Genomic DNA, 27,672 nt, shown 5'->3' with positions numbered 1-27,672 from the left:
GAATTCAGGGCTGCAGTTTCACTTTTTAAAAACAAAACCAGTAGATTTCTGTTAAGAAAAGACCTTTGTTTTTCACTTAAAATTAGTGTATAAAAATGGTTAAGTATCTGATATAAATGCAATTCTTCCAGTCTGGAAAAAACCTCTGAAATTAAAGAGGATGTGGCAGAGATCATGGTCTTTTCTGAAAATTTTATGTAGATTCATGGAAGAGAATTTAGCTTAAATTGTGGAAGGTGGAACTGTCATTCTGGCCAGCTAAGCTAAAGAATATTTGGAGCTGAGCTCAATCACAGTACTGTACGTATCCATGTACTATCTGTATTTGTCAACAATATAGGAGTAGTTTGCTCTTGCCGTCTTCCAGGATTTTCTAGCTTCCCAATTTAGTTGGCTCATTCTACATATGTCTCAGCCCTTAAATAAGATGTTTCCAGACACATTGGGATGTATATGTCATGTTACATTTATGTATTTAATTTCAGGGGCCGGAGTTGTCCCAACCTGAACACACTAATCTGTACCATTGTTGTAATGCAGTGCTTTTTCTTACATAATGTAAAAATATGACCATTGGGTCAGTATCCTACCACAATCCAGGAATATGCAACAAATAAAGACAGAACACATTCATCTCTAGGACAGGGAATGCTTTTTATTCACAAACCCCAAACCTTAGTAGATGGTTTGGGCTTGTAACATTTCATGTTTTAAAGCACAGATCAGTTATTGTAGGGATAACAATGGTATCTGAATATGCACAAATTAACCGATCAGACCAAAACCTGAATGTTGTTAAATAGCTTAATATTCCCTGTATGAGCAGCACCATTGTGACATTTTGCTTTAGTATTCCTCTCCTTCCTCTTCACCCTCTCCTTCAACAGAATCCACACCCACTTCCTCATAATCCTTCTCCAGAGCAGCCATGTCCTCCCGAGCCTCTGAGAACTCTCCTTCTTCCATCCCTTCCCCAACGTACCAGTGGACAAAGGCACGCTTGGCATACATCAGGTCAAACTTATGGTCCAGGCGGGCCCAGGCCTCAGCAATGGCTGTGGTGTTGCTCAGCATGCAGACTGCACGCTGCACTTTGGCCAAGTCGCCTCCGGGGACCACGGTCGGGGGCTGGTAGTTGATACCAACCTTGAAACCAGTGGGACACCAGTCTACAAACTGGATGGTACGTTTGGTCTTGATGGTGGCAATAGCAGCATTGACATCTTTGGGAACAACGTCACCACGGTACAACAGGCAGCAGGCCATGTATTTACCATGACGAGGGTCACATTTCACCATCTGATTAGCTGGCTCAAAGCATGCATTAGTGATCTCTGCTACAGAAAGCTGCTCATGGTAGGCTTTTTCAGCAGAGATGACTGGAGCATAGGTTGCCAGAGGGAAATGGATTCTAGGGTAGGGCACCAAGTTGGTCTGGAATTCTGTCAGATCTACATTCAGGGCACCATCAAATCGCAAGGAAGCTGTGATGGAGGACACAATCTGGCCTATCAACCTGTTCAAATTGGTGTAGGTGGGGCGTTCAATGTCAAGGTTTCGTCGGCAAATGTCATAGATGGCTTCGTTGTCTACCATGAAGGCACAGTCGGAGTGCTCCAGGGTGGTGTGGGTGGTGAGAATAGAGTTGTAGGGCTCAACGACAGCTGTGGATACTTGGGGAGCTGGGTAGATGGAGAACTCCAGCTTGGACTTCTTGCCATAGTCAACGGACAGGCGCTCCATCAGCAAGGATGTAAAGCCAGAGCCAGTGCCACCACCAAAGCTGTGGAAGACCAGAAAACCCTGGAGACCTGTGCATTGGTCAGCCTGTTAGAACAAATAAAAGTTAGCATATATAATACCAATAATCATCTAAAGAATATAGATAAAAGTAAAAGTATCTTTTTGTCTGCTTTCTTAGACTTAACAATTAGCTTTTGTTACTTAAGTTATCTTACTATTTTCCAATCATACATGTTATGAATTCTTATATATATTCATAATTATTATTATACAGGAAGTATATTGCAGCTGAGTGTTTCTGTTGGCCGTTATTTTTTTGGATGATATACATCAGAATTATATGTCATTGTCGCTTGTTTTCTATTATTTATATTACAGATAATCCTTAAGACAAAATAGTTACCAATTTGCGAATCCTGTCAAGGACCAAGTCAATGATCTCTTTGCCAATGGTGTAATGCCCCCTGGCATAGTTGTTAGCAGCATCTTCTTTGCCAGTGATCAGTTGCTCAGGGTGGAATAGCTGGCGGTATGTTCCAGTGCGCACTTCATCTATGGAGAGCAAAACAAAATTACTTTTCTATCAGAAGACACAATCTAATCACACAACCTAGAAGTTATATTTCTGAGACTTTTCTCTTGTGAAATATTATTCCTTTGATCTCCTTTTGCTATTCATATTCAAATTCAAATTCATGCTTAATTAGGTTATGTGCCAAATAAAGATTTAAATTAAATGGAGATGCTTTGCCCTCTATATAAGTGAATTAGGAAATTTATCAGAAATATAGCAAAGACAAATCCTTACTAATCTTTTCCTAGTGTATGGGAAAAGATGGACTCATAGTCAGCTGGGCATTTTGATATTTACACTCACCAATCACTGTTGGCTCCAAATCCACAAACACAGCCCTGGGGACGTGTTTGCCAGCTCCAGTCTCACTGAAGAAGGTGTTGAAGGAGTCATCTCCTCCCCCAATGGTCTTATCGCTGGGCATCTGCCCATCTGGCTGGATGCCATGTTCTAGGCAGTAGAGCTCCCAGCAGGCATTGCCAATCTGGACACCGGCTTGGCCAACGTGGATAGAGATGCACTCACGCTAAATGTGGGGGAGAAAATGTATAAATTGGTTTATATATTGGTATATTCTGTCTAAAAGAAGAGAAGGTTAATTTGTAATGAGTTGTGCAGTCTTTCATTGTTATTGGTGGGATATGGGAATAAGAATTTACACACCCACACTGTGTGCACTGGTCACTCAGATAAAAACTTTTACTAGTAAAATTAAAAACAGTTACCACAGCTGTTAGTTCCTGCTTAAAAACAAACCAGTTTCAAATGGGAACTAGGGAGGCAAAAAGGGAAAATCCCCAAATCTCTCAATTTAAGAATGAAATAAAATAAAAATAAACCATGTAATTTGTCTGGTTCTAATGCACCTTTGAGGAAGTGCTGAAATGTCACTCCCACCCTTTCTTCTTTATTTTCTTATTTGAATCTGCTCAGCCTGAGTTATTCTCTTATTTTACTTGCCTATTGTTCTAGAGGTCATTCTATCATGTGAGAGGACCGGGTTCAAGCAAAGAGACTGCCAAGGAATGCCACGCCCTAACCAAGCACCCTGGGTAGATGCTCTTCAACATAAAGCTAGCCATGATTTTTCTGACAACGCCCACACTGACAGCTGGTGGGTGTGTGCAGTGCCCTGGATTAAAACAGCTGGAGTCATTTCTGCATGATCTCATTAAACTGTTTTTTTCCTTCCTCTGACCTCAGCTCTGCTGAGAACCATGCTTGGAAATGAGAACTAAATCGATGGGATGGCTGAACCAGAAGATAAACCCTAAGGTAGGTATGTGGTATAATAAGAGTAAAACTCTGCATTCACCAGTCTTACCCTCCCCCACAACATAAAAGAGATTTACAGAACTGGAAATCTTCCTAATACATTAGGAATGTTGCATCCAGGATTAAAAATGGGCTGCTAGAAAACGTTTCTAAAAGAAAGTTCAGCCATTGGAGTGCGCTTGTCGAAAACAGACAAGCCTCTGTAGCAAGACTCTGAAAAGCATTGTCTCCCATTCATTATTCTGGTCACATCTGCCAGAGGAGACTCTTTGTCTGCTCCATCAGCCAGCACCTTCTGCCTTCTATTCATTGACAGACCAATCGGCTGCAGGGCACTGCTGCTCTAAGGGGAGGGGTCTACTTTTCCTGCCCTGCAGTCTGGGGATACTGGGCAGTGTGTCTCTCTTCCGACGGCCACAGATGGAACAATGCTCCGTTTTAAGGCAAGGTGTTTTTTTTTTTTTAGAGCCTCGAAAGGGCGTGGCATCTTTAGCCCAGATGATGATCCCCGCTTTTCTCAGAGGAAATAGCGGCACTGGGACTTCCTCGAGTGGCCAGAATTTCCTCCCGTGCAATCCCTTTGAATTCAGTGACATTTTAACTCCACACAAAGGCGGGTCAAGCTGCAGTCCACCGACCCTCCAATTGAGACGTCGGGCTTTCTCAGAGAGAGCTCCAACCTCTTCCTCCTCCTCCTCCACGAAAAGTTCCCATCACCCAATTTGGTAACGCCTTTCCTCTCGACTGACGGACGAGGCGATGCGGTAATCGGCCACAGCATTTTGAATTACGTTCCCTGCAGGCTCCAATCGTTTCAAGTAGAGTTTTTTTGTTTTAAAAAATGCTAGAACACGATTCAAAGGGGAATCTAATCGTATGATGTATTTTAAAGCAAACACGGGCAAAGACACCCTGACCTGGAACCACCCAACGAGATTTCTTTCCTAAAAGGAAGAGCAGCCTTAAGGGCAAACTGCTCCTCATCTGCTCCCGGTCAGCCCTCGCCTCTGATCCGAAGTGGGGCTCCCCCTCTGCAGCATAAAAGGCTATGGGGGGGGGGGGGAGACGAAATTAGCGATCGCCAGGCGGGCAAAGGAGCCACGCGCGTCTTTCACTGCCTCTCTAGATTGAAGCCATTGCACCAGCAGGTGGGCGCCTGCCGCCTTTTAGGGGAGAAGAAGACCATCTTTGGGGCGTTGGAAATGGAGGAGGAATGCTTCCCCCCCCCCCGACATTTGCACGGCTCTCCCGAGACTCTTAGGTTATGCACGATTGAAGTGATCGGGAAAACAAAGACCCGCCATAGAGGACAAGAGAAAAGACCCAGCAGGGAGAAAGGGGGAACAAGGGAGATCTGTCTAAATGCGCACAGGAGAGGTTGTCGACACACGTCTCGCAGCGATTTTCCCGGCTTCCTCTCTTTGGAGACCCGCGCGGGCACTTACCATAGTTGCTGCTTTGTCGCCGAGCTTTCGGAGAACTCGAACCGGAGAGAGGGGGGTGCGTTCTTACAGCGCGACTCTTAGGAGGTCGATGTAAGAGAACCTGTAGCACATAGTCTAAGGCAGCTGCCTATATACAATCCCGTCACCATGGGGACGGCCAAGGCTTTTTGCGGTTGGTCGAGACCCCCCAATCTGCCAGGAGAAGACAGGAGAGGAGAACGGCGATTGGCTCCGGGCGCATAGGATGAGGTAATTCCCCCCTCCTCTGCTCAGCATCCCAAGTCTGTTTGCATTGCATCTTCCAGACAAAGAGACCGAACAGTTCTCCATTCATCATTTGTGCGCGTGGGGTGGGGATATGTGTGTGTGTTGGGGGGGGGGAGAGCTAAGATCCATGGAAAAAGAGAGGGGAAAGGGACGCTGCACAACGTGAACACTCGCTTTAAAACCAATAACCTTTTCCCTTTGAACAAATGTCAGACAATACATCAACCCCTCCCTTCCCCCTCTGAACAAAGTAACGGCGCAACTCAAAATGCGCATTTCAGCAAAAGGCAAGGCGAGGCTGAGAGATTAAGGAATTTTGCTTCGCTGGTGAGTGATCGTGATGAGCCTGCAACGTTTACCGGGGAAAATTGTAAAAAAAAAAAAATGCTGTCAGCCGCCAGCAAAGAACAACCACTGAAACCAGGATTCCTTTATTTCCTCGTGGCTTTCATGAGCACGAAAATCTACCGATCTGCAAAATCTCCCGTTCAGGGTGGAGGAAAAAAAATTACTGCAGAGGACTTTCGTTTTGCATTTGGCTATAAACGATTGACTTTATATTACAACACACGCCCCACTTCTCTAATACTGCCAGTCTGCGATTAAGCATTTCCTCCAGAGAACTGGGGAGAGGGGCTCCGGGCGTGCATTTTCTTCTCCAAAGAGGTGTGAATGTCTCTGCCCGCATCAAGAGAGAGGGAGCATCTTAGAGCAAGGGCCAATGTTGCTGGGCCAGCACAATGGGCAACTTCCGGAGCCTTTGCTTCTCTGCTCCCAGGCGAGGCGAGGCGAGGCGAGGGGCGAGGCTGACAGACAAGCTCTGGGGGGAAGGGGGGGCGAGGCCGGGCAGCAGCTCCTGGGGAGGGGGGGAACGTCCATCCGAAACCTGCTTCCCGGAGCCTCCCCCCCCCTTTTTTTTTTTTTTTGCATAGCTGAATTCTGGGTTGGATGTTGAAAAACGGATAGACGTTGCTCTCTTTTTAAAGGGGTTTCTGTGAGCAGGACATCTGTCCTCAAAAGGGCGAGTGTGGGGTAAACACGGCTGCTCTGGGGCAGGGGAAGCCAAACAAGGCTTCGTTTCCCGCTGCACACCTTCACCCGGCTCTTTCCGCGCTTTTTTCCCCGCCCTGGGCTCGCTTACTCGTTCGTTGGGCTGGCGAGTTACCTGAAGAATTGGGGCGCGGCCAAGGGTTTGCTTGCAGGTACATCGTACACTGCTTCTTCTGCTCCCTCCCCCGCTCTGAAACCATAGAAAGTTAAATCTTTCTTTCTCTCCCCCTCCCCAAACCTCACCCCACGTCTTCTATGCATTTGAGGGCTATGGGATTCTGCACCATCTCTAATTTTCTCATTAGAGTCCTTTCTCTTGCGTGTAAAATGAGAGCCTTTATTACCAATGTTTGAAAGGCTGATTTAATAGTCATAAATCGGTTTTTTAAAATCTTGGTGGTGTACTATATTGTGTTGTAAGTAAATTACTATTTCCTGATCTTATTCCACATTTGAACTTGCCTGCTGTGACATATATATTCGACCAGGCTTAAAGCTTCACTAACTCTTTAAGTCCCCTGTAGTCAATTTATATGGATTGCCCGCTTCTGCCAGACCTTCTCTTCTTTTAACAGCAGCAATTTGTGGAGGAAGTATTTGGATTTATTTTTGGTAATCAAAGATACGATAGAGGAAATTTCAGGCTGGATTTCTGCATACCATTATAAACTTGCTAATTTTATTCCTAATTTTTTTTTAAATAATCTCAGTTAACTGTCTCAGGAAATTGACACTTGTAAAAAAAAAACAGCACTTGAAAACATAAATTACTATTAAAATATCAGCTCTATTTCACCTTTCAATGTTACAAAATGCCCACATTTAATAGAAATATATCTTATTTCCCTATATAAAGATTTAGAAAATATGCTAAATATCCCAAAAACAATGCCAGCACCTTCCTCCATGAATGAAAGGGGAAAAATCCCAAATCTATAGTTGAGTAAGAGCTCATTAGAAGTCAAATACTATACCATAAAGATGATGACTTCAAAAATACTGAAGTAAGGATCTCATCAACTACCATAGATTAAGGATGACTTCATAGTGCCTTTCTGACTTCTGTATTTACAGTATTTATGATTAAGGAAGCTGGAAAGGCATCATGAAGTCACTATTACTTGAGATTAAAAGAGTTTCTAAACATTTAACTCAGTTGGTGAATTCAAGATTTCTGATCCATGGGTTTTTTGTTTGTTTTTTGCTTCACCTTCAAAATTCCTATTTTTTATCTATGCATCCTGTAGTCCATCATAAAAAGGTGCAATTTTCCAGAGTAATTTATATTGAGGTGAATAAGGAAATTTGCATTCTGATTCCATCATTAGAGTAGAATAGAATAGAATAGAATTCTTTATTGGCCAAATGTGATTGGACACACAAGGAATTTGTCTTCGGTGCATATACTCTCAGTGTACATAAAGAAAAATAAAATAGAATATATTCATCAAGAATCATAAGATACAACACTTAGTGGTAGTCATAGGTTACTAATAAGCAATCAAATTATACTAAGAAACAAAATAATATAAATTTTAAAGGTACAAGCAACCTGGTTATAGTCCTAAGTGGGAAGAGATAGGTACTAGGAAGGAAGAAAAGAACAATAGTAATACAGTCTTAGTAGGTAAGACTTTAGTAGGTAAGACTTAGCATACAAGAAAGAACAGGTGTTATGGGGCCTGAAGATTACATGCAATACTAGGAAGATTTCTTCCCTTTGCTGTGCACCTTGACTACAAAAGGTCCCCAAACCCTTTATATTATATTCCAGAGTTGAAGAAAGAGAAATCAGAAATCTAAGCCAGTGTTTCTTAACCTTTAAGAAACTTTAAGATGTGTGGACTTCCAACTTCCAGAATTCTCCAGCAAGCCAAACTACATGTGTGTGTATATACCAGTATGTTTGTGTCTGAGTCAGTGTTGACTTTCAGGGACTATCTGGACAAGTCTCTGCAAATTTTCTTGGCAATGATTTGGAAGTAGTTTGTTACTGCCTATACATCCTATCGCTGAGAGTAGTGACTGGCCCAAAGTCACTTTATGGGATTAGAACACCTGGTTTCTAGCCTGGTAATTTAATTACTAAGGCAAACTGGCTAACAAACATTATTCTAAATTTATAACAATCCTCTTATTAATACTGCAGCCTGATATCAGTTTTGGATTAGGTATTAAACATTTCCTTCCCATTGGATTCAGTTGAAAAAGGGGGGAAATTCCACTCTTGCATTGAAAATAGCTACACCAATCTATGTATATGAACATATCTACATACTGTATATATGTATCAGTTTGCTCCAGTGGGCTTTGAGAGTATTTGCAATACAATCTCAAGACAACATGTGTGGTACACTCCCTCACACTCAATACAGGTAGTCCTCAACTTACAGCAGTTTGTTTAGTGACAGTTCAAAGTTACAACGGCACTGAAAAAAGTGACTTATGACCATCTTTCACACTTATAACTTTTATAGTATCCTCATGATCACGTGATCAAAATTCAGATGCATGGCAACTGGCTCATACTTATGACCATTGCTGTGTCCCAAGATCATCTGGTCACCTTTTGCAACCTTCTGACAAGCAAAGTTAATGGGGAGCCAGATTCACTTAACAACAAGGTTATTAACTTATCAACTGCAGTGATTCAGTTAACTGTGGCAAAAAAAGTCATAAAATGGGGCAAAACTCACTTAACAAATATTTCACTTAACATAAATTTTGGGCTCAGTTGTGGTCATAAGTCTGTATCTTCCCAAGATTTGAAACACAGCTCTTTTGTTTGTCCCATTATTATCATCGCTTTATATTGTACATTTTACTCTGCAGCTTATTGCATGTTAGTATAGGAAGCTAATATATTTTACTGCCTCAAGCAAATAACATATACAGTACTGTTTTATATTTGCCACCTAAATAGCCCAAATCAAAAACTGCTTAGCTTCAACTAATAGTTGTATCTTTTTGCCTTGAAGGTACTACATATAGTCTTTAACTTACTAACATAATTGCCAGGCTCAATTACAGTCGTAACTTGAGGACTATTTGTAGGCATCACCATATATTCCAAATGTGTTTTGTATGAGAACATAAATAAAATCCTAAAATCTTTATATTGGATTCTATTATCTCAAATAAATATACCGTATTTTTTGGAATATAAGAGACATATTTGTCTCCCAAAAAAGAGGGTGAAAATATGGGTGCGTCTTATACACTAAATACAGCATTTTTGGCCTCCCGAAACTCCACCCCCTTCACAAAAATGGATGTGCAGAGGGTTTGGGAGGTCTGCAGAGTGCAAAAACTTTTTTTTTAAATTTACCTCTTCAAAATCTTGGTGTGTCTTATACTCCGGTGTGTCTTATACTCTGAAAAATATGGTAATTATTTTTAAAAACTCCTGAGAAATTATTCACAACTTACTTCCAATAGTAAGCAATTATAAATATTTAAATATATTATTATATTGTGTTTTTAAAACATCAATAATTTACTGGTTCCTAGGTTGTCATACCAGTCCTTAAAACGTTTGACTGATTAACTTTGTAACTGTGGTTGTCACTAAATCATAATTAAAGCATGGCTTTGTATGATGTTTGAACCAGCCTCCGTTTTCTACGTGCTTGCAGTTGAAAATCTTGGAGCCTAGTAAAAGCAAAAGAGTTATATCATGCTTGGGAGGCTGCCTATTTCTAGCGTACAATAACTACCTGTACTTCACTGATGGATTGAGTGGAGGGAGTCTTCTACCTCTCTGTCACCAAACCCTTGCATTTGTACCAGAACAAGTCAAGCCCTCTGCTTCAAGGCTGGGGTGACTAGGTTGCAATGAGCTGGAAATCTTTCCCCATTCCTAGCAAATGTAGTTAGAGACTCCTTCATCTGAGATATATTTTGTCCTGAGGAGAAGGGCAGGAGGTGGTGGCTAAGAGAAAGCCCTTTCAGAAGCAAAAAGACTGATTGTATAGTCCCAAGATCAGACTTTGCCTGCTTTAGAGTTAAATCAGTGCCTTCCTATCCTCAAGCACAGGAGACTCAAGAGTGCCAAAGGTGCTTTATTTTTTCAATAGGCAACTGGACTTTCTGGTTTTTCTTTGAAGACATTTTGCTTCTCATCCCAGAAGTTTCTTCAGAATGGTTGGAGCGAAAGGTCTTCAAAGAAAAACCAGAAAGTTCAGTTGCCTCTTGAAAAAAGCATCTTTGGGACAACCATGACCTGGATGACTGAGACTCTCCATATTTATTTATAGAAGACTCAGAGATACTTGGAGCCTAATTAAGTAGGCAGAATGCCCATGTGCTGCTAGGCAACACTCAGCGTGGTTGCTCAAAGATGGGACAGGAATCCTGATAGCATTTGGCATCCCTTTTTCACCTTGCCTTCAGGATAGATAAGCGGCCTTGAATGCAATAGCAGTGGCAAAGAGACTAGAGAAAGTAGCTTCTTCATCAATAATTTTCTTCTGGTAGTAATTAAATAGCAGGGATTCCCTCTGGAGGGAAAAATAACTGTTTAGGGTAGCTATAGCAGAAAAGTGTGAGTTGCAGGGAGAGAGATTTGTAATTTTGCCTCTGACCAGCAGGAAGATTCTACTGAGAGAAAGAGCTGAGTGGTGAAAGATGGCTGGAGCACATGTACACCATGGAAGAAGGTGGCTGTTGGTTTCCAATGTTCTTTTGACAATTGCAGCAGTGACAATGGGGAGAAATGCGGACACTGAGGTTGAGGAGCAGGCCTCTTGATTCTAGGCGTCAGTTGTGCCAAAGGAACAAGTAGTGGCTTCCACAAGTAACAAAGAAACCATGCAGAATACCTTCAGGTTATGAGGTTCCTTATGCTGAGAGGCATCATGTTGCAAACATATACTAACGACTAATCAATAAAGCTTCTGCAGTTTGGGCAAAAATATATTACTTTCTATATTTAAGTGACATGATACACAAATGCAGATTTCTTTTGTTTGCATATGGTAAATTAATTACATGAACATTGCTGACTTTTGATTCTAGATAAGGCATGCAATTTAGCCAAATTAACAATGGCAGTATGAAACATTAAATCACAGAATCATTGAGTTGGAAGGAACTTCATAGGCCATTTACAATACAATACAATAGCAGAGTTGGAAGGGACCTTGGAGGTCTTCTAGTCCAACCCCCTGCCTAGGCAGGAAACCCTATATCATTCCAGACAAATGGCTATCCAACATCTTCTTAAAGACTTGCAGTGTTGGGGCATTCACAACTTCTGGAGCCAAGCTGTTCCACTGATTAATTGTTCTAACTGTGAGGAAATTTTTTCTCAGTTCTAAGTTGCTTCTCTCCTTGATTAGTTTCCATCCATTGCTTTTTGTTCTACCCTCAGGTGCCTTGGAAAATAGTTTGACTCCCACTTCTTTGTGGCAATTTAGTTCAACCCCCAACTCTCTGGGATTCACTAACTAAACCAGGGCTGTCGAACTCCGAGCCTGCGAGCCGGATGCATCACACATTGGCCATGCCCACATCTGGTTTAGCAAAGTGGGGAAAAGTCCCAAAACGCCATGTGACACTGCCATGATAACCTGAGTTGGACACCCCTGAACTAAACCATGCAGCCTGTTTTAAGACTATCCATGAAGAGGAATATATTACTTCTCAAGGCCACCAATCCACTGATTAACAACTCTATCAGGGAATTCCTCCTAATATGTAATTTAACTCTACTTCCCTATAGCTTCAACCCCCCCACTCCCCAGTTTTGGTTCTACTCTGAGACAACACAGAATAAATCCTCTCCCTCCTTTATATGACAACCCTTTTAATATCTGAAGACCGTTAACAGGTCTCCTGACCTGGGCAAAACACCCCAGAACCTTTACTTTCTCCTCATAGAAATGTGCTTTTTGTCCTCTTATCATTTTAGCAGCTCTCTTCTGATGTCCTTTTTCTGACTTAAGTGCCCAGAACATTTGAAAGGGGGTTTGAGCAAAGCAGAGTACAATATATGACCATCACTTCTCATGATCTGGAACTTATGCCCTCAAAAAAGCATTTGCTTTTTTAACAGTGGCATTACACTTAGCTCACATCCAACTTGTGATTTACTACAATAGAATATTTTCACACGTAATGCTATCAAATCAGATTCCACATATCCGTTGTCATAATGCCCAGTTAGGGTTATACAACTCTTTCTTCAAATTGAATTCTTACCATCATTAATTCAAGAATAACATGGCTACGGTGGTGGGTTTCAATTTATTTTACTACCGGTTCACTCGTGCACGCATAGAAGCATCCAGGCGGTGGGCAGAGCCTCCACTGCCACCACTACTAGTTCGCCCGATCCGGCGTGAACCAGCAGAAACCCACCTCTGCATGGCTACTTTTACTTCTCCTACCCATTCCTCTCTGTCAGTAGGAATTGGGTTCAAATTAGCAGACCCCCTTTTTCTTCTACCTAGAACTTGTCAGCTATCACACTTTTGGCACAGTTAGATTCCTAGCAAATGTTAGACACTGAAAATCTTACGTTGTCACTTTTGGATGGTTCTTTGAAACATTGATCTTCTGATACACAATGCTCTGATCCACATCTTCTGCCTCTTCAGGTGTCTATAATTAATTGATAACTCTTTGTTTCTTTTATTTTTATTTTTACTGAAACAATCTCATCATTTCCATGCTCCAAATTGTGAATTTCTATGAAGGCAATTGTTTATGAATAATGCAACATCCCATCCTCATCTTTTAAGCCTTTGGAAAACATTGTAGTGTATTATGTATATCCATATTTTGATTATATCTGTCATCCCAAGAGAGGCCTATGATATATTTGTGCATCCTATTACTTTCCCAAATGAAACATTTGAGATTATGAATGGAATTCCCTACTGGCATTTTCCTGTTTGCTGCCCCCTCCCCCCCAGATGCTTTATCACCTGCATCACTGGCTCCAGTCCTCAATGATATATTCAATTCCAGGCTTTTGCTACCTAGATTTTGTGACATAGAATAATCTTTTGCCAGGAATCCTTTATGGAATACTATCCGTGAGTAAGTGTAAAAAGTCGGCCACATAATCCAATGATCAGCCCAGCAGAAGTGAAAATTGTTATATACGATAGTTTATATTTATAGCCAGGTAATTGTGTGGCTTTAGATTGCATTAAAGGCAAGTGCAAAGCAAAATTGAGTTGAGTAGACCATTGAAGGAGCAACAAGGAGAGATCATTTGAGGAGAGAAAAGAGGGTGAAGAAACTGGGAGAAATAGTTTGTTGATTGCAGTTGCCCCCTGTTTCTGACTACTGATGACTCATTTCACATTGGCACCACTTATTTAGAAAGGCTTTGGCTTCCAGGGTATCTTTTATGGTAAGACTCTCAATTAGAAGGGCTGATGGAAACAATACGTGTGTGTGCTCCCATTCCTTCATCTGCCTGCCACATTCTCATGGTCTCCGGAGATACATTTGAGGTCCTTATAGCAGTGTCATTAATCTCCACTTGAATCAGAAGGAATGGATATTTACAGGGATGATTAGAAGAATTTTCTTGGCAGTTTGTTGTTGCATTCTGGATAACAGCACTTTGAAGACAACAATATAGCAATAGCAATATAGCAATAGCAGTAGACTTATATACCGCTTCATAGGCCTTTCAGGCCTCTCTAAGCGGTTTACAGAGAGTCAGCATATTGCCCCCAACAATCTGGGTCCTCATTTTACCCACCTCGGAAGGATGGAAGGCTGAGTCAACCCTGAGCCGGTGAGATTTGAACCGCTGACCTGCTGATCTAGCAGTAGCCTGCAGTGCTGCATTTAACCACTGCGCCACCTTGGCAACATATCATATGAAGTGTGTCTACTGTGGCCTTGGTCCCTATCAGCAGAAAATCACCATGGCCGCACCTAATTTTTTCCTCATTTCCTTTTTGGAGTGTAAGACACACTTTTTTCCTCCCTAGAAGAGGGTGGAAATGTTGGTGGATCTTATACATCGAATACAGCCATTTTTGGCCTCCAGAAACCCCGCCCCGCGCATCCAGTTTTCAACAAAAACAGGCTAGATTTTCACAAAAACGTGACACCCAGAGGGTTTGAGATGCCTGCAGAGTGCTCATAGGGGCTGGGGAGGGCAAAAACATGATATGTGGAGAGGTTTGGGAGGCAAAAAACAGGTGTGTTTTTTGCAAAAACGGAGGCGTTTTTGCATTCCCCAGCCTTCAGGATCACTCTGCAGGCCTCCAAAACCCTCTGTATGTCCCATTTTTATGAAAAATGGGACAAACGGTTTGGGAGGCCTGCAGAGTGCTCCTGGGGGCCAAGGGGAGGGCAATTTTTTTTCCTGTTTACCTCTTTGAAACCTTGATGCGTCTTATACTCCAGTGGGTCTTATAGTCCAAAAATACAGTAGTTCTTGGGTTTTTGTGCCTCACAGAAGCCTAAGTGTCTTCTGTCCTATTTGTTGGGGTTAGCAGGGTTTCTCCAGGTGGCTCCGCATCTTTTCATAAAGTGAAAGCTTGATACTTGTTGCTGAGCTCCATCATCATCATCATCATCATCGCCACGGTGGCACAGTAGTAAGAGTGCAGTTCTGCAGGCTATTTCTGATTGCTGGCTGCCTACAATTTGGCAGTTCAAATCTCACCAGGGTCAAGGTTGACTCAGCCTTCCATCCTTCCAAGGTGGGTAAAATGAGGACCCAAATTGTTGTGGACAATATGCTGACTCTGTAAACCGCTTAGAAAGGGCTGTAAATCACTGTAAAGTGGTATATAAGTCTAAGTGCTACTGCTGCTATCATAATCAGTTTCTTGATCCTCTCACTATTGATCACATGCTTCCAAATGGCTTCCTCGTGGTGTTTTTGGTACTCCCTTTCTTTGCCTCTTTTGAGTAGTCTTATCTTGTCCAGGAACTTCTCATCCTCCCTCATTTGTTGCAAAGTAGATGCGGGACTGTCTCTTCAAGCTCTTCGCCTTGTATTTCCATAATAAGCTTGCATGTTCAGTGGGTGTCACCTGGATTCACTTCAGGCAAGAGAGCAAACATTGCTTATGCCTGGCAGAGAACCACAAAGATTTCTACACTGTCCAATTTACTCAGAGTCTTACAGAGACAAGTCACTGTTTGCTTGCTCAGTGAACTGGCTCTTTGGGGAATGGGCTTTGTTATAGTCTCTGGAAGCTGCCTCAATTAGGATAGCAGCAAGCAATGTTCCAATTATACACAAACACAGAGGGAGGGGAAGGGAGAGGGAGGGGAAGAGAGAGGGAGGGAAGGAGGGAGAGCTAGCAAATAGAAGCACTCTGGAGTCAGCAGTACTCAGAAAATTGAGGCATCTGCAATCAACAAACAGTGCGTTTTGAGAATGTAACTCTAGTCTTTGACCTGGTTGGATGTATGGTGGGAATCTAGCAGATATGATTATATTTCTGTGCAAATGTGCATTCCTACTCCTTTGGTAATTGTGCTGAAACTTGCAAACTATTTGAGGATGTATCAATTTTCCTTTAGAATGTTGCTGATGCAAAACTATTCTCAATAGCTTTGCAGAAAAGCAAACCTACTGGTATTTAGTTTTTTTCTTCCGGTTAATACAGTAGAAAAACTGTTACGTTTTGTTCAAGTTCCACTGATTCCAGTTATCCCAAGCAAGAACATATAATACTACGCAGCCATATTTTGATAAATATTCCCTGAAGCATGAATTTTTTTCTATTGTTTTTCAAAGATAATGCAGGATTAAGTGCCTTATTTGATAGTATACTCTTACCACAATCACATGGGATAGGTAAATTGAGCTACAGTGATTAGGCCAAAGCATTTGGTTGAGCAGGGATTTGAATTCCGGGGTTTTCTTGGTTCAAATCCAGCACACTGACATCAGGCTAAGACAGAGACACTAAGTAATAATCAGCAGTAAATTAATTGTCTGGAATGTGAAATCTACTCACTTTATCCCTTTATCTTGCACTTGCCTATTAGCCAGTATTTTAATTGCAGTGTGGTAATCCTATTTATTTGAAAGAGCTTAAAATTGATTTAATGGCAAAATGAGGCATAATGAACTTAATTATCAAAAATCATTTTTATTACTTTGGATCGCTTAAAAACATGTTTTTTTCAACTCACCTACAGTGTGGGAGCATCATCTATTTAAATGCCAAGGGAACGTCAAAAATCTGAAGATGGCAACAGGAATGCTATAATGAAGCCCCGCTCCTTTGGAACTTGCACTGACATCACACACATGCTAAAAGAAAAAGAAAAAAGCCATATTGAATACACAGGCTTTTCAGAACAAAATAAAGAGAAGAACAACAGTTTTTTTCTAAACAAGAATGGCAAGCACTCTTTCCCCAACGTAGTGCCCTCCAGAAATGTTGGCCTTACAGTATTACCAGTTCAGCATATTGGGTGAAGGAGGAGGGATATATACAGCATGCTACTATGTAGTTCAAATTGTATGGTTTGTATTTTTTGAATTCCATTTTAGATAGTTTGCCATCCAGATTCACTTATTGAAATAGGCAGCTATCTAAATTGAATCAAATAAATAAACCCATAAATGAATCAATAAATATCCCATGAGAAATAGGATGCTACATTTTCAACCTGTCAATCTGGGGGGGTTCCACCACAAAACCGCGGTCGACTAAACCGCGCCCGACTGAACCACGTCGCTGACGTCATCAACAGGGCGACAACAGCGCGGAGACAGAAGCACGCTGTAAACCCTAAACCTAAAATTAACCCCTAAACCTAAACCTAACCCCCCTAAACCTAACCCTAAACCTAACCCTTAACCTAACCCTAAACCTAACCCTAATCCTAACACTTAACCTAACCCTAAACCTAATCCTAACCCTTAACCTAACCCTAAACCTAACCCTAACCCTTAACCTAACCCTAAACCTAACCCTAAGCCTTAACCTAACCCTAAACCTAACCCTTACCTTAAGTTGAATCGGCTTGCTTTCAAAGCGCTATTTAAAGCGCCCTTTTTTCTCCGCGCTGGCTGTTGTCGCCATGTTGATGACATCAGCGACGCGGTTTAATTGGGCGCGGTTTAGTCGAGCGCAGTTTTGATGGGTCACGAATCTGGGGAAGTTGGATTGTTTGATATTTCTAGGCTAATATAAGTGCTCACTTTTTCTTAGCAAACAAACTTAGGCTAATATAGTCCCAAACATACACATGGAGTAATCCTTTAAAAAAAAATTACATATCAGAAGACAGCCCCTTCTCTCAGAGTTTGAACGTCTTAATTTATATCCTGCATTTATTATTTTTACCTCAGGCAGCAGTCCTATCCAATGCACCTTCCTCCTTCTATTTTCCCTACAATAAACCTGTGAGGTGGGTCGGCTGAGAGAGAATGATTGGTCCAAGGTCACTCAGCTTGCATGGCTAAGGCAGGACTTGAACCCAGGGTTCAAGTCCTGCCTTAGGGTTCTCTTTCTAGCCTGGTATCTTAATCACCTGACCAAAATAAGCCCTCCCCGGATAATAAGCCCAATTGGGCTTTTGAGTGCATGCATTAAAAAAGCCCTCCCCCCCAAAATAAGCCCTCCCCTAAAATATTTAACCAGATGCGCAGCTGGCCCCTGCCATTTCCTGGGTGGGAGGGGGGAACATGTCCCGCATACCCCGCATGAACCTGCCATCCATGTGGAACAGCCTCGCGTAGGCCGTTCCCACAAACCTTAGCTACCGTACCTCTTCTCTTAGTGGCGACCTCAAAAAGAATGGCAGAAATAGAGACAGAACTTCTGATCCTCTCTGTATCAGCTGACCCATGGGCTGAGGTTAAGGGGTCTCCTGCACCTCAAAAATAATAAGACCTCCCCAAAAATAAGCCCAACCGCTTATTTCAGAGGTCAAAAGAAAATAAGACCCTGTCTTATTCTCCAAGGTTGGTGGAGACAGCATCCATGCATGGGTTATACTTGTACACTAACCAATAGGACTGAGTCTGATATCTTTAAGACACTCCTTCTTCTGCAGTTCCACCCAGCTTCGTCACTAAGTCTCTCCCTATATTTCCTTCTGGTTTAATTGGATATTAGCTAAATTTCAATATTTTTTTTTTTTTTTTTTGCAGATTAGGACAATTCTTTTCGAAGATCCTTGTTTTCGTTCCCTGAGGCTTCAGAAGCCACGAGGTACCGCCGGAGGCACCAGCTGGTGCAGCGCTGCTCCGGAGCAGTCCCAGACATTGGATCGTGACTCCGAACCTCTGTAAGTGCCAATTTGCCCCGAGGGGTGGTGGTGCATAAAGCGGCAGAGAGGGCATGGGAATGCGCCGATTTCTTCACCAGGTGGCCACCATTTTGGACTACGCAATGGAGCTCTTCTTCTTTCAGTTGTTCGGGAGCAGGCGTGCTCTCTGGGCGTAGAGGGCCCCTCCTAGTCTCTCCCCCACCTCCCTGCTTCCCACCTGGGGCGTTATTTTAAGACGAAGGGGCCCAGGAGTGCTCCACAACACCTTGAGTAGCTGACCAGGTCCTGGAGTGCCTAGACTCCGTTCTTCCCCATCAAGCTCCAGGCTAGATCAGGCCCAGAAGTGCCTAGTGCAGCCAAGCCCCACCTCCTTTGGCAAGACTCAAAACTGAGGTGCGGGTTTCCATGGTGAGGATGGAAGCAGGGATGGATCCTTCTTCTCCTCTATCAGAAGATCCCCTTGAAGGTACTTCTGGAGTCAGGACTACCAGACAGGGGCCCAATCCACCAGCTAAAAAAGGGGGAAATTCCAAGGGGAAGTCTAAGACCTCCAAGAAGGATGATGACAGGTGTCAGAGGGCCCTGGACAAACAGTTCAAAAAGGCCCAAAGAGAGGCAGCCAAGAGGGCAGCTGAACGGCTACCATAGACCACCACTAGCCCTCAAATTACTCCTAGTCCCATCCAGGAGGCAGACCCTCTCCCAATGGGGGAACTGTCCCCAGACAGCAAGGGATCTGAAGTTGAGGTTGCAGAGGAGGATAACGAAGGGACCAGGGCTTTCCTATCACCCAAACCTTCTGTGGCTTACCTGGCTCAGCAGCCAGCTGACATGGCTTCCATTATTTCAGAGGCAATCCGGCAAGGCATAGCTGCTGGTCTCCGAGAACAGAGGTCTTTCTCATCTTCCCTTATCTCCCTCCACCCCAGTGACCTTGGCTGGCCTGATGTTTTCTGAACCAGTGGTCCAGAAGAAGGTGATTCCTTTCCCCCAAGCTGTTTTTGGACATTGTCCAGCGACAGTGGTCCTCTCCAGGATTAGGCCCCTTTCTGACTTCCCAAGACAAGAGGGTCTTTAATGTGGGTCCCAAATTAACAAAATTGCTTGAGGTTCCCTCAATCGATGCCCCAGTAGGGACCCTCTCCTCTCCTATGGTGGTTCCCAGCATCCGTGAGGCAGCTCTGAAACCGGAGGATAGAAGATCTGAGCACATTTTAGTGAAGGGCCACCAATCATCCGCCTGGGCCATCAAGGCCTCTACAGCCTCCTTTTTCAATAGAGCTGCTCTCCTATGGCTAAAGCAACTGCAGGAAAGACTCCCTAACTCTGATTCCAGGGCCCATTAAGACCTCAATAATATTAAGGCAGCCCTGCAGTTTTTGGCAGACGCCTCCCTACGTGCAGCCAGATTTGCCTCTAAGGCCATAGCTTCCTCCATATCAGCCAGGAGGATCCTTTGGCTTTGGTGGTGGCAAGCAGATGCCAAGCACAGATGGCACCTATCTTCTACCCCGTTTGCCGGAGACAACCTTTTTGGGGCTCCTCTGGAACCCATGCTCATAGAATCTAAGGACAAGAAGAAAATTCTCCTCCCCCCAATTCCATAAGTCAGAGTCTAGGGCCTCCCCCTACCAATGCAGGCCGCCCTTTCGAAGCTTGGACGGGGTATATAGTTTCTCCCATCCAGGAGACATGGCGGCATGGGAGGACAGCGTTATCAGTCCAAACAACCCTATCAAGGGGCAGGTTCCAATCGTCAAAAATGACTGCCAGGATAACCTTCCCGTTGGCAGCCGATTGGCCTTCTTTGCCGACCAGCGGAGGAGGTCACAATGGATGCCTGGGTCAGGGGGATGGTGAAATATGGCCTCTCCCTAGAATTTTTCTCCTACCACCCCCCTGAGTTGTTTCCTTCTCTGTCCCATCTCACAGGACTGGGGAAAGACACACTTCATGGACCAGGCCATCCAGCACCTGCTGGACATCCCGGCCATTCAACTGTTCCCAGAGGGTCAGTGGGGACAGGGGTTCTACTCCCTTCTGTTCATCGTCTCCAAGGCCTGGGGGGTTGGAGGGCGATTCTAGACCTGAAAGCCTTGAACCTTCACATTGTCTATTGATGGTTCAAGATGCACTCCCTTTCTGACCACTTGGAGGGCTTCGGAGGGAGGACTACCTTGGTGGACCTCACAGAGGCCTACCTCCATGTCCCAATTAATCCAGACCACAGCCAGTACCTGTGGTTGCGCTATCGGGGGAGGCATTTCCAATATCAGGCCCTCCTCTTTGGCCTTTCCTCAGCTCCGAGGATATTTACCAAGGTCCTGTTGGTGCTTGCGGCCCATCTGCAAACCCATCCTCTCAGAATCCTGGATGATACCCTGTTGTTGTCCAGGTCCCCAGGCCAACCTACACGGGACTTAGAGGTGACACTCCAGATCCTCAGGGAGCATGGCTTTTCCATCAACCTGGGGAAAAGCCATCTGATCCTGACCACAAAGCTGCTCCATTTAGGGGCAGTAATAGACACAGTACAGGACAGGATCTACCTTTCCAGGGAATGTCAGGTCAGTCTGCGGAGTCTAGTCCAGCAGGTCAGGGCACACCATCAAGCCCAGCTGATTGTCCTCTCTCAGCTCCTGGGAAAGATGTTGTCTTGCTTTTCCATAGTCCCATGGGCCAGGCTCCACAGCAGGCCCCTCCAATGGCTCCTGCTGCCACACCAAAAAGATGACACCAGTTGCTCAACAAGATAAATTCACATCGCCCCAGAAGTTATAAAGTCCCTAGTGTGGTGGGAATGCTATAATGTCGCTTTGACTCGCCCGCAGTCAACCTCTTCGCCACCAGGGGCAACAGGATGGTTTCATGGTTCTTCGTAAGGTACGTGACCCCAGGGGCAGAGGGAGTAGACACGCTCCAATGTCTTGGCCCAAAGGCCTTCTTCATGTCTTCCCTCCCCTTCCCCTCATTCAGTGGGTCATTTAGAAGATGTTGGAGGAGCAGGTGGAACTAATACTCCTTCTGCCCTTTTGACTGCGCCACCCCTGGTTCACAGATCTCAAGACTTTCTCAGGGGCTCCCCTGTGGCGTCTCCCCACTCAACTCTCATCTCTGACACAAGGGTCCTTCTCTCATCTGAACCCCCAGTGACCGCCTGGTAGCTGAGCGGCGCACCATGATCTTGGAGTTGGTGGCCATGTCCATTAGACAGAACTTGTGTATTTTTCACACGATTGTCCTGAGACTCGACCCATCATTCATTCTAAAGGTGAACTCCATTTTTCATTGTTCTCAAGAACTAGTACTGCCCAATTTCTGGAGAATGGGCGTTGGCTTACCATGGTTGCCCCTTCTCTGGACATGTGGAGACAGCATCCAGCCCCGCCCTGATGTTTTTTGTCCACTCCAGTGTAAGTGGGAGAGATTGTCTCATACGATTTAGGTGTCACATGTCAGTCTGCTATTGCATTTGTCTTCATCAAAAAGCTGGGTAGAGCTGTATGTCTTAAAGATATCAGACTCAGTCCTATTGGTTAGTGTACGAGTATAACCCATGCATGGATGCTGTCTCCACCTATCCAGAGAAAGGGCATTTCAGGTAAGCCAACGCCCATTTTCAGGGAAACACAGTAGCTCTCAGAAATTAGCAGATGCATCAGCTGTATACACAGCTTCATAGCCAGGAAATTCATCCTCAGCCAATAATTGGATAGCTATAGGGCAGCGATGGTGAACCTTATTTGGCTCGCGTGCCATAAACGGGGGGAGCACTGGGTGTGTGTGCGCGGGTGTGCCACACCCATAATGCAATGCGTGAACCCCCCATTGAGCATGCGTACATGACAGGTGCTCCCCTCCATTTTTTGCATGCTTTTTTCGCCCTCCCCAGGCTTCAGAGGCTTAATAGGAGCCTGGGGAGGGCGAAAACAGCCTCCCCCCCGGAGGCCCTCCGAATGCTTCAGAAGCTTCCCTGAAGCCTCAGGAGGGCAAAAAACGATACTACGAGCAAACTGGAAGTCATTTCTGGGTGCTTGTAGTGGTGATTTTAGCCCTCCGGAGTGTTCAGGAGCCCTCAGGAGGCTTCCCTGAAAGTGAACCCTACGGGAAAACTGAAAGTTTGGGAAGTGACTTCCGGTTTGCTCGTAGAGCCATTTTTAGTCCTCTGGAGCCTTCAGGGACCTTCAGGAGGCTTTCCTGAAGGCTCCAGAAGACTAAAAACGGTCCTACAAGCAAACCAGAAGTCTATTCCCGAACTTCCGGTTTGCCCATAGGGCCAGTTTTTCACGCTCCGGAGACTGCAAGGAAGCTCCTGAAGCCTCTGGAGGGCCTCCGGGAGGGGGAGGGAGGTTGTTTTCGCCCTCCCCAGGCTCCTATAAAGCCTCTGGAGCCTGGGGAGGGTGAAAGATGGCTTTAAAAAAGGCTGATCTCAGCTTGCCAGCATGCGCATACGCACTGGCCAACTGACAGGACAACGCCTTGCGTGCCCTGACAAATGGCTCTGTGTGCCACCTGCGGCACGCGTGCCATAGGTTCTCCATAGGGGGTATTGTATGCTAGATTTGTTTACAGTACCCATGCTTTAATTTTAACTTTAAACTGCCATTTGCATTTGTGAGATACCTCACCTAATTTTAAGGCTTTTCAACAGCCTCTCTCTCGTTTATATTACCATCATGCATCAAAAATTCCAGAGAAGTAAAGAAAAGCATTTTTGTGTTACTTTGCATGGCCTAATAAATGTTATTATTCAATTATACATGTGGGATGTGTATTTTTCATAATCTATAGCTACCACTGTTATTTGGATTTGAGGTGTAAAACATTTGCAAGGTAAATCTAAAACCTATGTGATCTGGGAAGTGGTCCTTGGGGGATTTGAGAGGTCACAGGCCAGTGATTTTATTTTGGCCTCTGATAGAGAAGAAACCCCTGCAACACTCACCTCAGATCTCCCGATCTCTAGAGATGCACCCTCTGCTTCCCTGGGCCTGTCTTTTGTTTACTGTTGCTAGCAACCATGCAGTTCCCTAGCAACTGTTGTCATGATCCTCCCTGGATGCTGTTTCAGGCAACCAGAGCAAGTGTTAAAAGCACAAAGAGATAAAAATCACTTGAGGAAAAGCATGCAGGACCGTTAAGAGACTGTTTATTTCCCACAGCAGGTGGGGGAGGGGGGAGGGAGAGACTGGCTGAGGCTCAAGAACAAGAATATTTTTTTTTCATATCACCATTTCTTTTGTATTTGGGCAACAAACTAAGCAGGGTGAAGTGTGCTACCTGTTTCTTATCATTGCTGTTTCAAGCCAAACCTGATTCCATTTTTTTTAAACAGAAAATTAACTGTTAATACCTATTGTTCAGTAGGAAACCCAAGGAGAGGAATGCTGACTTGTCAAGTACCAATGCCAACATTATGTAGGAATTATCTGTTTGTTAGATATGAGCAGGTTACCAACAACAGTTATTGGAAGCTATTAAACTATGCTCTTCTTGACATCTTAATAATATTGAGAGTTGCAGATACTGGAGAAGCAAGGTGGTGTTTAGACTGAATTTGTCATTGTTATTCACTTCTTCTCAAGTACCTGGATAGGTAGATATTGTTGTTGGATGGTATTTACATTAAATGATGTAAGCCGTTCCAAGTAAAATTGTAATTAATTGATGTTGATTTTTGTTAGTGTCAATGGTGTTCAAGTGGTGCTCCAGGTGTTTTGGGATAGCACCCAGCAGCCTATTACTATTGATACTACTTTTGCTTTCTTTTGCCACAGTCAGTCTAATTCCATTTGCAGGTTTTTGTGATTTTTCTCATCTGCTGTTTCCAGTTACTTCAAAGTCCACTATCTGGACTTTGCGTTTCTTATTGACAATTGTGAAGTCTTGATTGGTATTTGGCACTTCTATTTTCTCCTTGCATTCCTTGATATTTGTATCTGGAACAGGTATCTTGTTTGTGCAGTAGAATGCTCCATGTGTGGTGGAGTTGGAATATATGTGCAGAACGTTTTGAGCAACATTCGTCCACTCTCTAAATGAGTAGTTTTCAACTCCCAGAGTTTGCCATACACCATGCAATATTATTAAGAATTCTGGGAATTAAAGGAGAAACATCTAGAAAGGGCACAAGCTAGAGAATTCTGGTTCCAGAATAATTAAGATCATGCTGCAGATATTTTTAATCCATGTGAACACAGGAAGAATGAATACGCTTTTATCCTCAGTGTTGAGCCAAGTCACTGCGTGCATGAGTCACAGTATCCTTTTATAGTTTGGCAGCACCAGGGGGGGAAAACACAATTAGTAGTAGTAGCTAATATTGCAAGTATGGACACATCTGGTCTCAACAATCACTACCTAATTGAACACAACCTCCCAGACCTACTAACTTTTTTAAAAACACATATTTGAGAGGTCACATAATGCCCATAAGAAAGACCTGTGAGAGTTAAGGATGGTAGGGCACCCAACAGGAAAAGCTGCTGCCCTATATAACTCTGATGGCAAACCTATGGCATGCATGCCATAGGTGGCACATGGAGCCCTCTCTGTGGACACACAAGCCATCGCCCAGCTCAGCTCCACCATCCATGTGCATGCACCTCTTGCCAGCCAGCAGATTTTTGGTCTCTGCCACGCATGCGTGAAACATGTGTGCATGCAGGGGGTCGTGTGCATGTGTAGAGGCAGGGAGGAGCGTGAGGTGTGCAGGGCTCCCCCCAGGCCCTGTTTTTGATCCCAGGAGGCTTCAGGGAGGTCTGCTAGGCCCTAAACGGGCCGCAGGGGGTGCACACATGTGCAGGGGTGTCACACACGCATTGCATTATGGGTGTGGGTACACACGTGTGCTGTCATGCACGTGCACACACTTTCAGCCCATGAGGACAAAAAGATTAGCCATCACTACTCTATAAAATAAAGAACCCTGGGCTTCCTGGATACCTTTGCACCAGGTTAAGTTAGAAGTGGCTCAGCCTAAGAAAACCGCTTGACAATATTTGGGGATCTTATTTCAGAGGTGAAATTCAAACTGGAGACTTCCTGAATAGTGACTCAGTTTTTCAGTTGCACCTGCTCCTTAAAAGCATAAGGACAGCAGTTTACAATTGCTTTGGCTTGGAATGTATACATGAGACGACTGATCCATATCGCACCTGGAATCTGTTCTACCACTTACACAAAAAAAACCCAATTCCAATACAAAACAAAAGAAGAATTATGCCATCAGTTCCTAAAGAAGGTACAGTACCTTCCTCCAGGCCCTATCAAGATAACTATCAAGGACCTATGCATTTTCATTTTCTTCTCTGTAGTTTATGGGCAAGTGGGGAAGCATTTGCTATAAACCATGGCAAACAGAAGCTTAAGAGCTTTTTCTCCTCCCCCACCCACCACATCTGCTCTTAGACCAACCTTCATTAATATTCATTAGCATAATGCTCTTTAGACAATAGATACCAAATATGCGCATTCAGTGAAATCCAGCTGGCTTTCCATTCCATCCCTTATTACAGCAAATCATGGATTGCGGATCTTCCTCGGATCTTAATGTGCGAGGCTATGATTGTTGGATGTAGTCTAAATATTAATAGATAAATATTACAAGATAAATTGTCCTCCCCATTGAAAAGAAAAGGCGTATTTCTCTACTAAGACTTCAATATCCTGTTGTTCCCAGGTAAAGAGCCATTATCATATATCTCATGAGAGACTGGAAAAATATTAATATCATTAGAGAATATTATTAGAGAAATAGAAAAAAAAGAATAAAAGAAGTTGCTAATTTATATTAACTATATTTTAGTTAATTTTTCTCTCAGCTTTGATGTAGCATTAAGATACTGTACTGATTCCATTGTGAATTCTGCAGTATAGCCTTTTTGTTTGCTGAAACACTCAATGATGAAATAAATGCATGCAAAATTGCTCTGCTGTACTAGAGCTGGGTGGGCGGTGTCCTCAGCCTTGTCCTGGTATATATTGTCTGCCCAATCTCCTTGAACAGCAATGTTATTCGGCATCAGCTGTTGCCTTTTCCTTTGTTGTAACATTTTCTTCTTTTGTCTTTTCACACATCCATTCCAAATGCACATTCATTCCAAATGCACACTTCAAAGTGGCATCAGATTTCCCAAATTCTCTGAAATTCTGAAACCATTCTCTCTCAAATAAATGTTCCAGACAGATCCAGACAGCCTCGCAAATAATATTAAATACTACATGAACATCTACCTCAGGGGCTATAGGATTTCTCACCTCAGATACTATATTATGAAAACCATCAGTGCATTAAAAAAGGCACTGATTAAAGTTTATCCAAGTGTTATCCAGGTACCAGAAGAAATTAGATTATTAAATCTGACTCATTTCTCCCATTTTAGCATTATAAAACTACACCGTATTTTGGTATATAATCAATCTAATCTGACTATTATCTCTGTTCTGGTTATATTACATTTAAAATACTGCAAAGGTCTTCAGGTAGGGCAAACTTTGGAAAGTGTTAGGAAGTTTTAGTAGTAGAAATTGAATAGGGAAAAAACAAGATCATATTACACCTGTGTAGAAAAAAACTGTACTAGTTTCTGAATGGTTTCTAGTCCAATTTAAAATGTTTGTTTTAATATTTAAAACTTTGCTGGAGGCCTGAAAACTGAAGGATTGCTGTTTTAGAATTTGTCTGAATAAAAATGTTGACAAGAGATACCTTAAATGCCTCCAGGCTTAAAGGCTGTTTCCCAACCACATAGGAATTCATCTTCTGCATCATTTCCAAATTGTGGAATTTATTTCCTTACACCTTGCAGACACTTAGCATCTCATTTCAGAAACCATCCCTTAAAATGGCTCCCAGCTCCATTTACTTTTGGAATTTAGTCATAGCAGTGCAATGTAGTGTGCAGATCAATCCACATTATGACTTGGTGTAGAATAAAACAAAGCTTGCTTCAGATATGCTACCCCTTGTTCTTGGCTTTTGTTTTTTATGTGGATGATCATAAATTCCTTAAGATAGTGAAAAGGTAAAAGACTGAAATTCATAAAAAGAGAAAGAATGGAGGAAGAAATAGAGAGGAAAGAAAAGATAGAGAAACAAAG

At 43.3% G+C, this 27,672-nt stretch overlaps 1 protein-coding gene across 1 annotated transcript; it reads right to left on the bottom strand.

Moving 5' to 3' along the window:
* Positions 1-698: 698 nt before the first annotated feature.
* On the bottom strand, positions 699-5,130 carry TUBA1A (tubulin alpha 1a). Its single transcript, XM_032209468.1, has 4 exons — positions 5,038-5,130; positions 2,621-2,843; positions 2,147-2,295; positions 699-1,827 (listed from the first exon to the last, which is right to left on the bottom strand). Exons 1-4 carry the CDS (start codon positions 5,038-5,040, stop codon positions 847-849), a joined length of 1,356 nt encoding a protein of 451 aa, XP_032065359.1. The 5' UTR covers positions 5,041-5,130; the 3' UTR covers positions 699-846.
* Positions 5,131-27,672: the final 22,542 nt, after the last annotated feature.

The sequence above is a fragment of the Thamnophis elegans genome, chromosome 2, assembly GCF_009769535.1.
Source record: "Thamnophis elegans isolate rThaEle1 chromosome 2, rThaEle1.pri, whole genome shotgun sequence".
NCBI classification, from domain to species: Eukaryota; Metazoa; Chordata; class Lepidosauria; order Squamata; family Colubridae; genus Thamnophis; species Thamnophis elegans.
This window is presented reverse-complemented; position numbering and strand designations above follow the sequence as displayed.